Here is a 19322-nt window from a genome sequence, read left to right as displayed (position 1 = left end):
CGTTTGATCTCAACGCCAAATGTCTTTAGTCTTCTCACATCAAACATCAGAATGAGCACAAAAATGTGATCTGTGACATCAACTGTGGATCGGTTGTTGGTACCGGATGGGTGATTTGAGTATTTCAGAAACTGCTGATTTCCTGGGATTTAGAGTTTGCACAGAATGGTGCAAAAAACAAAAACATCCTGTGTGCATAGTGGCTGCAGGCTAACAGGAAGTCTCAAGTTACCCAGATAAGCACTTTGAGGTTTGATCTGTTGATGTGTTTCTTTTAGCCTGCAGGTTATGGCATACATACTTTTATGCATAAAGTACTTTGTGTTTCAATTTGGACCAATGAACTGTTTATTTGTTTGATGTTTTCCTTGCATGTCAGTAATGAAGTGCAAACATTTTTCTTGGTCATGGTCTTTGTTTTGGGTTTTGGGGCCAGTTAGGACTATCATGTTTCATGTTTCCATGTTGGCACATCTGAAAATATTAACCCAGCATTTCAGATCAGAAAGCATTTCATACTATTTTATGGTTACAAATAATCAGGGGCTTTTTAACCATCCAGTTTTTGTTTAAGTTTAACTCAGGGGCGCACGGTGGTTTAGTGGTTAGCAAGTTCGCCTCACACCTCCAGGGTCTGGGGTTTGATTCCCGCCGGAGCCCTATGTGTGTGGAGTTTGCATGTTCTCCCTGTGCTGCGGGGTACTCCGGTTTCCTCCCCCAGTCCAAAGACATGCATGGTAGTCTGATTGGCGTGTCTAAAGTGTCCGTAGTGTATGAATGGGTGTGTGAGTGTGTATGTGATTGTGCCCTGCGATGGACTGGCACCCTGTCCAGGGTGTACCCCGCCTTGTGCCCGATGCTCCCTGGAATTGGCTCCAGGTTCCCCCGTGACCCTGAAAAGGAGTATGCAGTAGAAGATGGATGGATGGATGTGTAGAAGTTTAACTCGGGGGGGGGGGTATTTTTTTTTTAACCAAAACAAATAAAGTTGTTTGTGTTGATTAGAAACAATAGTGCAGCAAAAAATGCACAGTGACATCCAAGGATCTTTAAATTGTTTGGGTGCATGGTTTGTCCTCAGCCCAACACAATGTTTAACTGAAGGACTAATAAGCTAATAATTATTAACCTCTGCACATTTTGATTCACATTTAGAAATGACATGGTAACACTATTCATACTGCAATATGATTGAGCTACTTACTATAACTATGATAAATGATGGATTGTATATTTAACTGCAAATCAAGAGTTTTTTGGTAAAATATTGATGAATAAGGACACTGTCAGGAGATTTGACCATACACAGCTTTGATGAATAAGGGCCAGTATGATTAAGACATTTCACATGCTGGTGCTAACAGTTAATAAATTGCTTTCCCAGGGCTTCCTGCCAGAACATTTCTTCCACCGATTGTTGACTCTGCACACAGAGGTCTCCAGACAGAGCCACAATTACCTCACCAACCCTTCAGCCCAAACTGACCCTCATCTGGAGGAAGGTGAGAATGAGACACTGGTTTCTGATGGAGCTTACATCATGGACGATGAAGATCTGGACAGTAGTGCCCTTACTACTCATCACTTCCTAACTTCTACATATGATGCTAAGATGGAGGCTGGTTCTCTTGACATGGACAAAGGAGATGCTTTGTCACCAATTGGATATGATAGCTCTGATAGGGAGGCTATTTTGGATGATGTGATTATGGCACCTAAAAATTCTGATTCTTCCTCATGCTCAGAAGATTGACCAGGTCTCGTTCACCCGAGATCATGAAATTCTTTTATTGTGTCTACCCCTACACTCTCTTCTTGCTGCTTATAAGATTTTCCTTTTTTTTTATTGTTTATTTTTCTTCCAGTTTTGTCTTAGTTTTAAGGCAGCATTATAATATAATTTATGTATGATTGGCCCATTATGCAGACTCTAATCCCAATAAATTGTATGTTCTCGTCTGTTTAAACTGTTGTTCAGCATTCCCTTCATGTTCTGTGGCTGTGGGGAACCTCTGGCTGGACTGTCTGTAGAATGGATTGCGGAAGGGTTCATATTTATATTTTGAGCTGAGCCATGGTGGTACCTCAGTCTATTTTAACTGTGCCTATGTCACAAAGAACATGGCTTTAATTTTTTTTTTCCCCCAGTGAATACTGCAACCAAGTCTTTTGGTGTATTGTACAATGTATAGTTGGTAATATTAATGCAAAAATTTTGTTCATTTTTGTTTGATGAATTGACTACAACTGTCTGATGTAAACATAAATAACAATCTACCATAAAATCAGTCTTCTGTTTATTTTGTGGGTGGTGCACAAAATTCACACTGCACTTTTATAAGAATAAAGGAATGATGCAAATATTCAGAACAGCAGACAAAATTTGGTCTGTTTGTTGTGAAGGTTCTGCTGTTTTAAATGACAATTTCGTCTACATCAGTGGTGTCCACAAAGAGCTGGTGTGGGTGCAGGTTTTCAATCCAACCAAGCTGGAGCAACACCTGATTCTACCGGTTTCAATCAATTGATCTTCATTTTCAGTGGACTATCAGGTTAGTCTTGAATAGAATGAAAACCTGCACCCACATCAGCCCTATGCAAATATCACTAGCATGCATCATATGATGTTTTCTCTAGCCAAACAATGTTGGAAACGGCGGTGCTTATACTTAAATCGATTAATGTAGCTTTAATTTTGAGTCGGGCATAATTCTGTATAATAATGAAAAAATTATTACCAATGAAAAATCAATTAAAATGTGATTTGTAATTACATGTTGCGTATATAAAGATTTCACTTCTAGATTTCATACTGATGTTTATATTTAGCAAAATGAGCGATTCCAATAATTTCAGAGGTCATTAAGGCTTTAAAAGCCCATTGTGTTTTTGCCCTCAAAAAAAAAAAAAACCTGAAAGTCTTTGATTGTTTTCTAACACAGGCTGTGTTGTCTATCTCATGTCTTTCTTTCTGCTCTCCATACGCTTCAATGTGAGATGACTGAGCTCTGAAAAGAACTTAAAAGCTAAATGAAGCGATGGAACTGGCCCTACACGTTAGACAATGCCTAATGCATTTGTCATGAAGCATCCTGTGCCTGTGACACTGCAAATTCTCAACCTCATTTATTACGTTCAGTAATTAAAAGATTATTCTTTGGAATCTGTTATGTTATTGTAAATTGGAGTCAATTATTTGCATAATAAAGTTAAAACACGCATTTGACCTTAGGCTGCACCTCTTTCTGATTAAGATATTTTATATTTTAGTCCTACAGTTTTTGATGATTTTTGAGTTTCATACTCTGCTGAGTAGTTTGACACCAAAAATTGTGAAGTCATTCAGTTACAGATTAGCAGAATGATACAGCTCTACATTTCAGCTCAATAAGACTTTTGGGTCCTCAGAAACAGATCGCTGAGGCCCTGTTTATACTAGTGTGTTTCCGTTTTAAAACGCATGACTGTTACTATGGTTACGCCTGTCGTCTGCACTACTCCGCCGTTTCCGACCCTCGAAAACGGAGACTTTTGGAAGCGCCGAAGACCCCGTTTTAGTATGAAAACTCCGGGCTCGCGTTTCAGTGTAAACTGACCAAAAAACGAAGTCTTTTGAAAACGAAGGCGTGGCTTCGCCCACATTCGCCCCCTGATTGGCTCTTCTGGATCATTGCGTGTCCTTCCCTGATTCGTCAAGCCCCTACCACATGACCGTCACGCTTCCTTCATCTTACACACAACAACACGGAGACAGAAACCGCAAGCTTTGCTGGCTTTGTTGTTATTATTAGCAGCCAGTGTGTAATTAAATTATGTATTTTATAATACTGCAGCTGTCTACATGCGCAAGAGGCGAGATATGATTAGAGAGGTTGCCAACAAATCTCATTTGGAGCGGCGTAATCTCTACATGGACCGCCGGTTTTGGGTTAGACCCAAGGACAGTGAAACTGAGATAGACGCGTGGTGACGCGGTTTCTTGACCCATAAGTCATTTGAGCAGCCCACATTAAGAGCAGCAAAAAAAATAGCCTACATTAAAAAGAAACAATATCCCTTATTGTTTTATTTCATAAGGAGTGTATGACCTCTTATGTGACCTGTGTATCTGTTTTTGCCATGATGTATCATTTATGTTTTCACTGCAATGTGCCAGTTTACTGATGTTATAAATAAAGTGAATAATTTGAATTTGTATTGAGTTTGATTAAGTACACATTAACATTACATGCTAGCCTCGATTATCCATATTTATAAAGAAAAAACATAAAAAATAGAACGACTAACTAGAAAGTAATAAACCCGATGTTTAAAAAAGACGTCCTTGCTTTAACCACTTCCTGTTTACACTTGTAAGCGCATGCCCAATGTGCATGGATGGTCATGTGACATGCGTTTTCGGGCGTGTCACATCCTCCTACTAACGTGTCTTTCAAGTTTGGTTCAATTCGGTATCACCAATCATGAATCACAGCTATTTGAGTAATCTAGCACCACTTCCTTAGAATTGATTGACGTATGCTGGCCATATTGTTTACAAATGTCACACTCTGAGTAGTTTTACACCACAATTGTGAAGATTGCCCCAAAATTCTACGACTACTTAGTATAAAATTTAAGTGGGCGGGGCTAAAGGGTCCAAAAGGCTTTTTTTTTTTTTTTAGAATAGGAGCAAAACGGTCACCTAAAAGGAATTTTCACCATAGGACTTATTTTCCAAGAGATTGACCTGTTTCTATGTGCACAAACGTGTAGGGGAAATGGTTCTGTGGAAGCAGTGGAACTGCAAGGTACAAACCAGCAATGTAGGTACTTCATTGTAAATTTAATTGATCAGTCTCATTAAACCAGTCTCATTATTTAATCCTTCTCATAGAACATCCCTTTTTATGTTTAGAATTTTAATTACAAATTAAAATTAACCTTTAAATAAGTCTAAATTATTAAAACCTCAATTTTAATAGAGAGCAGTAATAATGACATGGTTATGACTTGGTTACTGAGGAAAGGAGTGTGTGTGTGTGTGTGTGTGTGTGTGAGAGAGAGAGGGGGGGGCAGGCAGGAGGGGGAAAGAGCACACAGGTCTGTGTCTGTGTGGACGCGCACGCTGATCTGGAGCTTGTGTGTGCATGTTCGCACTTATAATAATTGATGCAGCCTTTCAAGGAGTTGTCCTCGTGCAGTGTTCGGTGTTGATACAGTGAGGGAAAAAAGTATTTGATCCCCTGCTGATTTTGTACGTTTGCCCACTGACAAAGAAATGATCATTCTATAATTTTAATGGTAGATTTATTTGAACAGTGAGAGACAGAATAACAACAAAAAAATTAAGAAAAACGCACGTCAAAAATTTTATAAATTAATTAGCATTTTAATGAGGGAAATATGTATTTGACCCCTCTGCAAAACATGACTTAGTACTTGGTTTAAAAACCCTTGTTGGCAATCACAGAGGTCAGACGTTTCTTGTAGTTGGCCACCAGGTTTGCACACATCTCAGGAGGGATTTTGTCCCACTCCTCTTTGCAGATCTTCTCCAAATCATTAAGGTTTCGAGGCTGACGTTTGGCAACTCGAACCTTCAGCTCCCTCCACAGATTTTCTATGGGATTAAGGTCTGGAGACTGCCTAGGTCACTCCAGGACCTTAATGTGCTTCTTCTTGAGCCACTCCTTTGTTGCCTTGGCCGTGTGTTTTGGGTCACTGTCATGCTGGAATATCCATCCACGACCCATTTTCAATGCCCTGTCTGAGGGAAGGAGGTTCTCACCCAAGATTTGACGGTACATGGCCCCGTCCATCGTCCCTTTGATGCGGTGAAGTTGTCCTGTCCCCTTAGCAGAAAAACACCCCCAAAGCATAATGTTTCCACCTCCATGTTTGACGGTGAGGATGGTGTTCCAGGGGTCATAGGCAGCATTCCTCCTCCTCCAAACACGGCGAGTTGAGTTGATGCCAAAGAGCTCCATTTTGGTCTCATCTGACCTCAACACTTTCACCCAGTTGTCCTCTGAATCATTCAGATGTTCATTGGCAAACTTCAGACGGGCATGTATATGTGCTTTCTTGAGCAGCGGACCTTGCGCGCGCTGCAGGATTTCAGTCCTTCACGGCGTAGTGTGTTACCAATTGTTTTCTTGGTGACTATGGTCCCAGCTGCCTTGAGATCATTGACAAGATCCTCCCGTGTAGTTCTGGGCTGATTCCTCACTGTTCTCATGATCAATGCAACTCCACGAGGTGAGATCTTGCATGGAGCCCCAGGCCGAGGGAGATTGACAGTTCTTTTGTGCTTCTTCCATTTGCAAATAATCGCACCAACTGTTGTCCCCTTCTCACCAAGCTGCTTGGCAATGGTCTTGTAGCCCATTCCAGACTTGTGTAGGTCTACAGTCTTGTCCCTGACATCCTTGGAGAGCTCTTTGGTCTTGGCCATGGTGGAGAGTTTGGAATCAATCAGATTCCAAACTCTCTCTCTCTCAAATGATCAGTCTATAATTTTAATGGTAGTTGTATTTGAACAGTGAGAGACAGAATAACAACAAAAAAATCCAGAAAAACGCACGTCAAAAATTGTATAAATTGATTTGCATTTTAATGAGGGAAAAAAGTATTTGACCCCCTCTCAATCAGAAAGATTTCTGGCTCCCAGGTGTCTTTTATACAGGTAACGAGCTGATATTAGGAGCACTCCCTTTAACAGTGTGCTCCTAATCTCAGCTCGTTACCTGTATAAAAGACACCTGGGAGCCAGAAATCTTTCTGATTGAGAGGGGGTCAAATACTTTTTTCCCTCATTAAAATGCAAATCAATTTATACAATTTTTGACGTGCGTTTTTCTGGATTTTTTTGTTGTTATTCTGTCTCTCACTGTTCAAATACAACTACCATTAAAATTATAGACTGATCATTTCTTTGTCAGTGGGCAAACGTACAAAATCAGCAGGGGATCAAATACTTTTTTCCCTCACTGTAAGTGGTCACACCTCCACACCATCTGCAGTGTGAACCCAGTGAGTATTAACACCTGAACATTGCATTCAGCACCAACAGGTTTGAACAGATTGTGACATTCATGAGATTTGATGACCATGACACACGTCAGGTGAAAAAACTTAATGACAAATTAGCTCACCCCATACAGAGGACGTTGCGGATTCCGGCAGTATGTGCCTAAAAAAAACCCAGATAAATACGTCATGAAGCTGCATGCACAATACAATGACCATATATTATTGGCCATGAAGGCGATCAGCAATGCACATGATTGGCAGTGTAGTGAAGAATTTGGTAGAGCCAATTCCAAACTCAAATAAATGTCACAACGCTTGTTTACAAGTGCAAAACTCACAGCAGATTCATTCTGCAAACGAATTACCTTGCTAGGAACAGTGCACAAAACAAGCCAGAGGTTCTGCCTGTGTTTCGTGCCTGTAAGAGGAGACCTGTGGGATCAAGCCTGTTTTTTTCCCCCCAAAAGCAAGCTAGGGTGTCCTATGTGCAGAAAAAGAACAAGGCAGTTGTACTTTTATGCAGCATGTTTGACAAAAAATTGGTCGATGAGGTGTCTGGGAAGACTGATGATTCTAAACTACAACAAGGGTTCTGTGGACCGTGTGGACCAACTATGGTTCTGTGAAACAGAATCCCCATGAAGAAGAAGAATAAACAAGTGCCAGAAAGTACAGAAGGTGCCACATTTGCCCATCATCATTTGATCACAAAACAGTGGACTGTTGCAAGCCATTTCCAAGCTGTTGCTCTGCACTGCTAAAATCCTGATTTTAAAACCGTGACATCCTCTGACAAAATATTATTGTATATGGAGGTGTCTCTGTTAAAAAAAAAAAAAAAAACCCTTTATTTAACCAGGAAAGGCTCTTGAGATTACAAATTCCTTTTTCAAGAGTATCCTGGCCAAGATAGGCAGCAGCAAGTCATTTCACAGTTACAAACAGACAACATAAAACAAATAAAAAGTTAAAAAAAAAAAAAAATACAATCAAAATCCTAACAACACTAGTTAAAAACATTGACAGGACAAGGAATCAGACTCAAAAGCTTTCATCAATGACTTAAAAACACTTGGTGGGACAAGTTTATCCATTTTTAGGCTTCCTTGTAAGACATTCCAAGCCGATGGAGCATTGCCCTTTTGCCAAGATTAGTTCTAGCATTAGGGACAGTTAGTAAAATAAGGTCCTGTGACCGAAGTGAATACCAGCTATGTTTAAAAATAATAACAATACACAAATAAGGTGTCACACAAGAAACATCTCATAATGGGTAAAAATAAAGAGCTCTCCAAAGACCTTAACAACCTTATTGTTGCAAAACATATTGATGGAACTGGATACAGATGTATTTAAAAACTTCTGAATCCTCCAGTAAGCACCATTGGGGCCATTATCCTCAAGTGGAAGCAACATCACTCCATCATCAATCGGCCACGCACAGGAGCTCCTCACAAGATTTCTGACCAGGCAATCAGAAGAATAGTCAGAATTGAGCATCTGCGGGGCATCCTCAAAAAGAAGGTGGAGGAGCACAAGGTCTCTAACATCCACCAGCTCCTTGGTGTCATCATGGAGGAGTGGAAGAGGACTCCAGTGGCAACCTGTGAAGCTCTGGTGAACTCCATGCCCAAGAGGGTTAAGGCAGTGCTGGAAAATAATGCTGGCCTCACAAAATATTGACACTTTGGGTCCAATTCGGACATTCTCACTTAGGAGTGTACTCACTTTTGTTGCCAGCGGTTTAGACATTAATGGCTGTGTGTTGAGTTATTTTGAGGGGACAGCAAATTTACACTGTTACACAAGCTGTACACTCACTACTTTACATTGTAGCAAAGTGTCATTTCTTCAGTGTTGTCACATGAAAAGATATAATCTAATGTGAAAATGATGATGATGATCTAATGTGAAACAAAATGTGAAGGGTGTACTCACTTTTGTGAGATACTGTCTGTCTCTGTGTGTGTGTGTGTGTGTGTGTGTGTGTGTGTGTGTGTGTGTGTGTGTGTGTGTGTGTGTGTGTGTGTGTGTGTGTGTGTGTGTGTGTGTGTGTGTGTGTGTGTGTAGGGCACACGGTGGGACGGTGGCTTAATGGTTAGCGCTCATCATCCCCTCTACTGATGTACCTATCTGCCCTTTGATAACTATTGTGAAAGGGGGGTTTAGGTCAAATTGCTACTTAATATGGTGGGAAAACAAAAGCTGATGAAATGGAACAAATGTAAATGATTTTGTGCACCTAATAAAATATGAGGTGACAAAAAAAAAAAACATTTCAAATGGTGTAACTGTAGCTGAAACTCAACCTGAGGCAAATCTTAAACCTAAACAAATTTTACCCTAGCAAAACTCTACCCTAGGTTAGTCATTGAGAATCAACTGATTGGGTTTCCCCATGACGAGTGTGGGAAGTGCGACAGTAGTGATCAAAATCTGCCTTCATAGAGAGCAAAACAAAAAGCACCTAGGCATTGTTCTATTTTTTCCTTGCTGAACAAAACCTATTTCTTATTTCAAAACCTACTGGGCAGACATGTTTGCCATTTGAGCAGAAATATCCCAGGACCCAAACACATTACAGCTGCTCTGCCCCTGTGGTTAACATTAGCTGGCTAGCCTGGGTGTAACGACACGGGACGGCGAACAGGAAGTAAGCCCAGGAGCGATGTCTTTATTATTAAACCAAACAAACAAAACCCAGGGAACGCGGTCTATACTGAACAAGACTAGCTAGATTAAACATGGGACTAAAGTCTAGGCATTATACGAAAACAGGACATGGAAACAAGACCGCTAGCATGCTGCTAGCATGCTACACGCTTGCGCGCCTACATTCAAACTCATACAACCTAAATAAATAAAGTGCGCAGAATTATGAGGGATTTAAATAACAAACATAAATAAACTAGAACACAGACACCTGGAGTAAATCAACCAATGCTTAAACACAGGGAGAATCAAAACACACAAAGGTGCGTGTCCATATACACAGTCCTCTTTACGTGCACGCGCACGCTCTGCAGCACCTCGCCGCCGCAGCACCATCTGCCGGTGGGAGCGTAACAGAACCCCCCTCCAACGGCGGCCCGGGTCCCCTGTGTGAGCACTCTCTCGCTGTATCGGAAAACGAGGCGGCCTTTGCCGGGCAGCAGACAGACGGAGCACCACCCCCAGTGCGATTGAAAGTCGGGGCGCCGTCCTCGGTGGGACTGGGACCGATGTTGTCCTCAGACGAGAGCCCAGAGGTTGCTATGTTAACCTCGGGCTGGGGCTCCACAGCTGAGACCTCCCTGTAGGTCTCAAGCTGGAGCTCAGAGGCCGCCATGTTGACCTCAGACGGGAGCCCAGAGATTGCCATGTTAACTTCGGGCTGGAGCTCCACAGCTGAGACCTCCCCGTAGGTCTCAAGCTGGAGCTCTGACGTTGCGTTCCCCCCCCCAAAAAAAAAAAAAGTTCTAGGTCAGCCCTCGGTTCCAGACTGGGCAGGGTGACTGGGAGCGCTGGAAAGTGGAGCGCTGTTCGGCGCTACGGGACGGGGGCTAAGCGCCTCCAGGTTGCGGAGTATCTGATCCACCTCAGCCTCTCACCGCTTAAACTGCAACTCCTCCTGCTGTATCCTTAGTGCAAATTGGTACTCCTCCTGCTCCTTCCTTAGTGCAGCTTGGTACTCCTCCTGTTGCTTCCACTGCCAAGCGTAGTACTCCTCCGGTGTTGGGAAATCCCAGTAGTAACACTGGGGAAACAGCTCTTGGCAGCACAGCTATGCTAACAATATATAATGGGCCAGATAATGTGTTAGAATTGGCTGACATTTTTATATATTAACAGTCTGAGAGCTCCTCTACTATACTGAGCTGTTGGCATCTATGAACTATGGATATTTTTAAAATGAAATCCACCTAAAATAAACCAAATATTGCTGATAAAAAAGGCTCTATCATGCTAATTACAGCTATAAACTATATATATCTACTATATATAGTAGAATGTATAACTACATGGTATAAAATCGTTTTTAAGTTTCTTATAATATTTGTATATTTGACCCAGTGGACCAAAATATTATACCCATAATTAAGTGTGTGCCATTATTAAAGTTTCTCTACCCCACAATTTGTCAAAATAATATTCAACTTCAGACATCATCAGCTCTAGTACATTAAAAAATCTACTTTATCAGTGTAATAAAATATTTAATAGATAATGCATCGAATTATCTATAAAATTAAATATCTATTAATTATTTTTGTTAGTAGAACTACACATTATACATAAACAATTAATAATGATCAATTATGCACATATTTCTTACATTTCTACAAAACTGCCTTTTGTTTCTATGCGATGACTACACTACATTCACAGCCAATGTAGTGTAGTGGAAAACAATCTTTCCAGCCTAAGTCAAAAAAACTTCAGAGACAGAGGTTTTGCAGATGTCAAAAAGTAAATAAACTTTTATGGAAACAATAAAGTGAGACAGTCTGCAGAGGATCCGAATTATACATACACAAACATGTCATTATATACCTCTCTGAAGCAGTAAAATTATCCCTAGGCAGGGCATTCCCTTTTTCTTTCTAGAAACAAACCAATCTTCATCGCCTTAACTAATTATTCACATCCATATGATGCCTTATATTTGTGGCGCATGTGTAGTCAGCTGTATTTTCTTTAAAAGTTTTACCAGACCAGGGTTTTTTACTGTGTCACATAATTTACCCTATAGTCTCATCTTGATACTTTCCTCCTGGAATCTTTTGACACTGATTTGCAAGCTTAGAGGGCTTGTTTAGAAACCCAGTTCTGAAATGTGTCTAATTGATTTTTTATTGCCACAAAGTGAAGCTGCTTTAGACAAACACAAAGCACTTAATGTACACACTTAGAATACCACTTGTTAGAAAGTGTTTTATAGTTTTTAAATTAGGCCTGCTGTGCAGAGGTACGGACTGACACAGAAATCTTATGGCTCAATACACAATTAAATTATAACTCGATCAACAAGTATACTATGAATTTAGATAATGCTTCCCACAAGTAATTCTTAACTGTTGGGTATACATACCAGATTATACCTGATTAACATATCCAAACATTAGTAAACTTTGTAGTTACACACACTGATTACACTTTATATTCTAAAGTAGCCAACTAGTATTATTTGTGGTTGGGACTTAATTTGGATGCCAGCAGGATTGTCTCTGTTTTGACGAGTATTTCTGTTTGGGCTTTCCAAAAATTAGAAAAACGCAAAGCTGTTATAAATGTATAAACATTTCTTTTTTTATGAGGTTGAACACATAAAATTTAGTTGATATTACCAGTGGAAACAATAAAGAACTTTCAACAGTAAGCTAGATTTTTGCCATGCACAAGTCAAGACATAAAAATCTGAGGAGGACTTCTGAGGAGTCTTCACTAAAATTAATTGTATGGATGTATGGATCAAAATAAGTGTTTTGCAGTGGTGCTAGTAATTAGTAGCAATTGTAGTAGTAATAGTTGCAGTAATAGTATTTATATATTTATAAATGTTTTCAAAATACAGTTTTTTAATGATAGTTATTTATTGAAGCAAAAAAAAAAGTTATCCAATACCAACTGGGCCTGTGTTACTAATTCCCCAAATCTATGAAACTGCATTCATAATGGAGTTCAGCTGGACTAGATGCAACCAGGTCTGATTACTAACAAACCCTGTTCAATCAAATCAACATGAAGTTGGTTAAAAGGTCTTACCCAGTAACACACTATGACAAAGTTGAAAGAAATTCCAGAAATGATGAGGAAGAAGGTGACTGAAATACATAATTCTGAGAAGGGTTACAAAGCTATCTGAAAGGCTCTGGGACTCCAAAGAACTATTGTGAGAGCTGTTATCTCCAAATGGAAAAACTCAGCACAGTAGTGAACCTTCCCAGAAGTGGCCAAAATTCCTCCAAGAGTACAGCTCTTTATTGATGCAGGCCTGTAGTTCCTTTGATGTTGTCCTTGGCTCTTTTGTGACTTCCTGGTTGAGTATCCAACATCAACATCAAATGAACTACAGGCCTCTCCTGCATCAAAAAAGGTCACTGTTCATGACTCCACTATCAGAAAGACACTGGGCAAAAATGGCATACATTGAAAAGTGGCAAGGCAAAAACCACTGCTTACCCAGAAGAACATTAAGAAACACATCCTGATGATCCTCAAACCTTTTGGGAGAATGTTCTGTGGACTGATGAGTCGAAAGTGGAACAGTTTGGAAGACAGGGGTCCTGTTACATCTGGCGTAAACCAAACACAGAAAAAGACCATCATACCTACGCTGAAGCATGGTGGAGGAGTGTGATGGTGTGGGGATGCTTTACTGCTTCAGGGCCTGGGCAACTTACAATAATTGAGGGAAACATGAATTCTGCTCTCTACCAGAAAATCCTAAAGGAGAATGTCCGGTCTTCAGTCCATAAATTGAAACTCACATGCAACTGGATTATGCAGTAAAGAACATTGTCCAAAAGCATAGGAGCATCCAAAGCATAGGAGTAAGTCCTAGTCCTAGAAGTAAGTGAAAAACTGAGAAAAACTGATCTCTAGTAGTCAGAAGCTTTTGGTTGCTTTTGGTTGGGTTTCCACGTTGGTGTTGGATAACTTTTTTTTGCTTCAATAGAAAATAAATGAATAAAAACTGTATTGTGTACTCAGGATGCCTCTGTTTTGTTGTATTTTGTTTGAAGACCTAAAACTATTTAGAATGAGATATACACACAAAAACAGAAGAAATCAGGATGAGGCAAATATTTTTTCACAGCACTGTATGGGCTGTCAAATTAACGTGTTAATTTTAGCGTGATTACTTACTGGAAGAAATGCTTTAAAACAATTAACGCATTTAACACGATCCACCCTACCCCACCCCAGACCTGTACATCGTCTTACACTGCATGCCGTTGCTTAGTGACGAGCATGGTACAAGGCGATGACCAAAATCTGAAGGGAAATTTTAAGTTCAAAACGCATCCAGATGAAAACACTGACAAGACCAAAGTCTTTTGCACTATCGGCAATAAGGAACGTGTATACCATCTAATCAATTCTAGTATGAAATACCACCTGAATGCAAAGCATGCTTAGCAAGCTCTACAGTTATCACAACCCCAGCTGCTACTGTACAGTCAACATGCTAACCACAATGGTCGAGAGCAGGCAACACATAATTAGTAAGTCTACATCAGGAAAAACGAACAAATGTGATAGCTAATTGAATTAATATGGACGCCCTGTGGCCATGCATTATTCGTTTTTTCTTCTTCTTTTTTCCCTTTGATCTGGAATTCATTTTCTTGTGACTCAAGCAAGCAGAAATAGCTCTATGTCTGTCAGTGATAGACAGCTTCCAGATAACTAAATGTGGCGCTAAAGTCCATATAATTATTAAATTTATGATGCCAACATGCATGCAACGCCAGTCTCATTCACAAGGCGTGTGATAAAATGACGTGAGAAAACAGCTTTTTATTATGCCGAGATTATGAGAAAATGAAGTCGACATCACGAGTAGACAACTATTATGTTATAGCTCACTACACAATTAAGTCATGAAGATGAGAAAACAAGAAAGAAAAAAATGCTTGGCTGCTTAGGGCTTCTGTAGATTGCTGTGGACTCTAGGCCTGTAATATGGTGGAAGGGGGTTGATGGAAACATTTCGAATTGCGTCCTCCGATTCGACCTAAAAGTTTGTGTTAAAAATTCTATGATGAATCAAATAAAATAATAGATTTCTTTCTAATGCTACTTTTTGTAATGTCTATTCAGTGTTTTTATGATCTAACTCAATTATGACTTTAAATGAGCTTTTCAGGTCTTTTCATTTGTCAGCCAAAATTGATGGACGATTAATTGCAAAATTTTAATCAATTGACAGCTCTAATGTGTGTGTGTGTGTGTGTGTGTGTGTGTGTGTGTGTGTGTGTATATATATATATATATATATATGAAATATAGAACCCTAAGTATTGTGTTATGTGTTATATGCTACAGAAAAAAGTATTCCTTTAAAGGCACTATGACTACAGGGAACTGTAAAAAGACAAAATCAACAGTGGTCAACCTTGATATTCTAATGATACATTGTAAATAATTCCTAAGTTTAGTAAATTGGTAAAAGACCAAAAAGTTGTTTTTTAAGCCAAAATTTTAGTCTCAGTTTTTCACAGCTCCACACATTTCAAGAAGTTATATTAAAGAGAATCCATCAACCTGTTTTTTTGGAAGCAAAATTTCTGGATGGAAGAGCTTGTTTTTTAGGTTATAAAGTCATCCTCATTCATCAATTTACTATAACTTTAAATGTACAATGCGCTTCTTAAAATATAATGTCACAATTTTAACTAATTTGAATAACAGTTGTGTCAAAATAAATGTACAATGTACATGTTCTTTTTTTCCACATTGTTTTTTAAACAATCAAAAATATGGTAAAATTACAGATAAAGAATTTATTTAGCAGTTATTGATAATTGTCATTAATTTAAGTCTAGCCATTTCTATGAAACACAGTGATAACGTGAAGATTTTTGTAATATGTAAATGTATAAATTTTAATATTAGTGTTGAACAAAACAGTTTTGCTCATATATTATCACCGAGTAGAATACTGTAAAATAAATCACTGAGAATACGAAATTTCAAATGGAAACTCATACTGAAATCCTACTGGCCTCACTATTAGCAAGCTATCCAACTTTTTGTACAAAAGGACATGGAGGCCTATTTAATGTATTCATTTAGTATACTATATTCTATATGTGTTCAGATAACATGGTGTTTTTAATTAGTTTAAAGATGTACATAGTTAAGAGATGCTTAAAAGAAAAATCAGGAAACCACAGCCACAGATAAATAACAACAACAAAAAATCCCACATGTTGTATATTTGTAAGCCTGCTACTGTTATCTAGTGTGCTTTTAAAGAAAACATTTTGATGGCATTTGCTGACTTCTGCTGGTTTGTGGATATGTGGTTGTAGTTTTGAATCATGGGTTTCAGTTGTTGAAGATGAGCTTACAGGACTTTGTCAGACGTGTGTGGTATATTTGCCTAGTCATATATATTTGATTGATTTGTTATTAGTACAATGCAATACTGAAATATAAAATGACTTTAAGTGTGCTCAATGGAATAGCTTGATGTATAGTTTGTTATGGAGAACTGCAGCCCTACATATTAGATCAAAAAGAGGACCTGCTGCTACAGTTTGTGGTTGTGTCACATGTGCAAGTGTGTGACTAAATAGGTTTTCTTTGCTTTGCCAGTCAGACGAGCACAGATGGCAAGCAGCACTGAGGTGGCATTCTTTCACACCACGATGGAAGCAGTTACAGATGATCTCTACCACTATTATGACTATGAATTAAATGATACAGTGAGTCCAACATCAGTCACTGCAGTGAAGGAGCAACCTCTCGCCATGTCTCACATCTATCTCCCCATGTTATATTTCATCATGTTCTTTGCTGGATTCACTGGGAACCTGTTTGTCATCATAGTTATTGGTAACAGGCACAAGAAGAATGCACGTCTGGTAGATACATTTGTGCTGAACCTTGCTCTAGCAGACCTGGTGTTTGTCTTCACTTTGCCCTTATGGGCCATCTCAGCTGGGAAGCGTGACCAGTGGCCCTTTGGGGAGCTGTTGTGCAAGACTAGCAGCTATATCATCGCCGTCAACCGGTTTTCCAACATTTTCTTTCTCACATGCATGAGTGTGGACCGCTACCTTGCCATAGTGCGCCTCATGGACTCCCACTTTCTCCGGAGCAGCAAATGTATACATCTCACCTGTGGAGTTGTATGGGGATCGTCTCTGATCCTGGGTACACCATCACTGGTGTATCGCAAGCTGAATGTTGAATATGGCTTTTGTATAGATGAGTTGGAGTCCTCCTTCTTCCAAGGTATGATTCTGCTGACAGTTTTTCTGAGCTTTGTGCTGCCTGTGATGATTATCCTCCTGTCTTATGGCTCGATCATGGTCAAACTGCGGCACCACTGTGTCACTGCCGGAAATTCACGCGCTGAAGCCCGATGTCGCCACTCTCTCAAAATTGTTTTCACCATCATTATAGTCTTTCTGGTATCTTGGCTGCCCTACAATGTGTTGAGAACAATTCAAGTCATCTGCAAGATCAGTAATGGCAAGCTGGATAATAACACCTACAGGTATTTGGCCAGAGGGCTCATTATCTCCTCCTGCCTGGCCTTCCTCAACAGTTGTCTGAATCCAGTCATTTACTTGTTTCTGGATAAGCATTTCAGACGCAGCGCAGCCTCACTGTGCAAATCCTGCACTGGCAAAAGGGATAAACAGCAGAGTTACATGTCCTCTAACTCAACTGCCTCAAACGGAATCTCAGAGAGCCTGGGAAGCACTGCAGCCCGTGGCCACATCTTCCCCCTCACGCAAAAGAAGTGAACACTCCTCAGCCACATCTGACCACAGGTTATAGCTTTACATGATTTCATATACTATATATATACACTCTCTATATACTCAAATGTACTTTTATCATATCATTATATGAATGCATTAATAGATTAGCTATGCATGAGGATATGTTAGTGCCATTATATTTGTGGGGTAGTCTAATAAATTTTTAAAAACATTTACTAGTTTTTCTTGTACTCCTCAAATGTGTTCCTAGAATAAAAATAATTAAAAATTCTGTTTTTATAAAATGTTATAGATTCAAAGAAGCTAACAATATGTGGCTGACTGATTTGCTCAAGAATATGTTCCGAATGTTAGGAAACATTACGGCTTTAGATGAATCATTGCTCGGACATTTATCAGTAATTTCAACATGCCTGTGACTGATTTTAATAAATGCAGAAATGAACATAATTATACTATTTTCTGTTTTTCTTTTCTTTTCTTTTTATTAACATAGTCATATATATTTTTAAAAACAGATTTTTTAAAGGTTTGAATTTAAAATAGTAAACATTACTCTTTTGTTCATGCTTAATGTGCACATACTTCAAAATAAAAAAAACATATAAACTACAGTAATTTAAGTCCATTATTATTATTTTTCCATGCTCACTGAAGAATTTTTTCCATGTATGAATTTTTTCCATGTATGAATGTTTTAGATGTTTTTTTTTTGTTTGTTTGTTTGTTTTTGTGCATTTCTTCTTTAAGTTCAATACATCAGTGATGTGTTTATTTGTGCTCTGGAACATTATGTATTCTGGCAATCTTAAGAAATAAATAATTAAAAATACAGTTATTATTTTTATTTTTATTTATTTGTCATAATTAACATAGTAAAGACATTTCATAATTTTCAGTGATCCAGTCAGTTCTCTGTCAACATTCCTACCTTGTTCGAGTCACGGAAGCCCTTTTTAATTTTCACTTCAGTAGTGGAAAAATCTGAATGTCAAGACAAAATGACCTGATTCATTTTAGCCATTCACCTGTTAAAATCAAACAGTAATGGGATTACAATGAACACAACAGTGTTCTTAAAATTCCATTTTCTCATGAGAAAATGAGTGGTAAATGCAACATATGAGAGGTCAATGGTTCACACTTGGCCACACAGCTATGCAGTTCTCTTTACAAATGACTCACATAGCAGTTTTGTAAGTCAGTGGTTAAAGTATGTGCCAGTGTGAACTTTCAGCTCTAGTTTTATCTTAGACAATCATCAGCAACACTTCTGTCTATGTTCAGAGATAGTTTACTAGACTAAAATTCAGGAATATGCAGTTTCTAAAATTTTAATTGTTGGGGGTGGGGGGAAGGCTCTTTCATTATAATAAATATTTACACTTTCTATTCCAATTGTTGCTTATTGTGTTTCTGCTATAAAATTAATTAAATGTCATATAAGGAAACATTAATTTCAGAATTAAACTATAACATTATCTGGACACTTTAAATATTAGAAAAGATTAGGAAAATAAATTTATGAACAAACACTGCAATGATCTGACTACTACTAATGACCTTATGAAATATTTAAGTAACTTAAAATTGAAAAACAACTGATAAATTATGGATAGAATTATATAATTACTGATGTTTATAGTATACTCTTAATTAAGTGTAAAATTATTTATTATGAGAGCAGGTTCTGAGAGTTCAATCGTTCATATAATGTGGCAGACGAGTTTTAAAATGAATCAGTACAATTTCAAAGTATAAGGTTAACAGAAAAAATGTAGGTTGGTATTTTCATTTTTAAAGTATCACAAAACCATGCGGAAAGATCTCTGACTAGAACTGAAAAGAACACTGTATTTTTAG

At 38.7% G+C, this 19322-nt stretch overlaps 2 protein-coding genes across 3 annotated transcripts in view; both read left to right on the top strand.

The window, feature by feature from the left end:
* chd8 (chromodomain helicase DNA binding protein 8) overlaps positions 1-2285 on the top strand; it is an 83864-nt gene extending 81579 nt beyond the window's left edge. For both annotated transcript variants that reach the window (XM_053681305.1, XM_017472103.3), the window contains exon 40: positions 1385-2285. In XM_053681305.1, the coding sequence (XP_053537280.1) occupies positions 1385-1753 (369 nt within the window). In that variant the 3' untranslated portion in view covers positions 1754-2285. The remainder of the gene's footprint in view (positions 1-1384) is intronic.
* A 2261-nt stretch (positions 2286-4546) lies between these two features.
* On the top strand, positions 4547-18389 carry gpr25 (G protein-coupled receptor 25). Its single transcript, XM_047156614.2, has 2 exons — positions 4547-4805; positions 16321-18389. Exon 2 carries the CDS (start codon positions 16335-16337, stop codon positions 17478-17480), a length of 1146 nt encoding a protein of 381 aa, XP_047012570.1. The 5' UTR covers positions 4547-4805; positions 16321-16334; the 3' UTR covers positions 17481-18389.
* The last annotated feature ends 933 nt before the right edge of the window (positions 18390-19322 follow it).

This window comes from Ictalurus punctatus, chromosome 7 (assembly GCF_001660625.3).
Source record: "Ictalurus punctatus breed USDA103 chromosome 7, Coco_2.0, whole genome shotgun sequence".
NCBI classification, from domain to species: domain Eukaryota; kingdom Metazoa; phylum Chordata; class Actinopteri; order Siluriformes; family Ictaluridae; genus Ictalurus; species Ictalurus punctatus.
The sequence above is the reverse complement of the archived record's forward strand: the minus strand, read 5'-3'. Positions and strand labels throughout refer to the sequence as shown.

Coding starts and splice junctions, on each gene's coding strand:
- gpr25 (XM_047156614.2), top strand. CDS start 16,335: ATGGCAAGCAGCACTGAGGTGGCATTCTTTCACACCACGATGGAAGCA.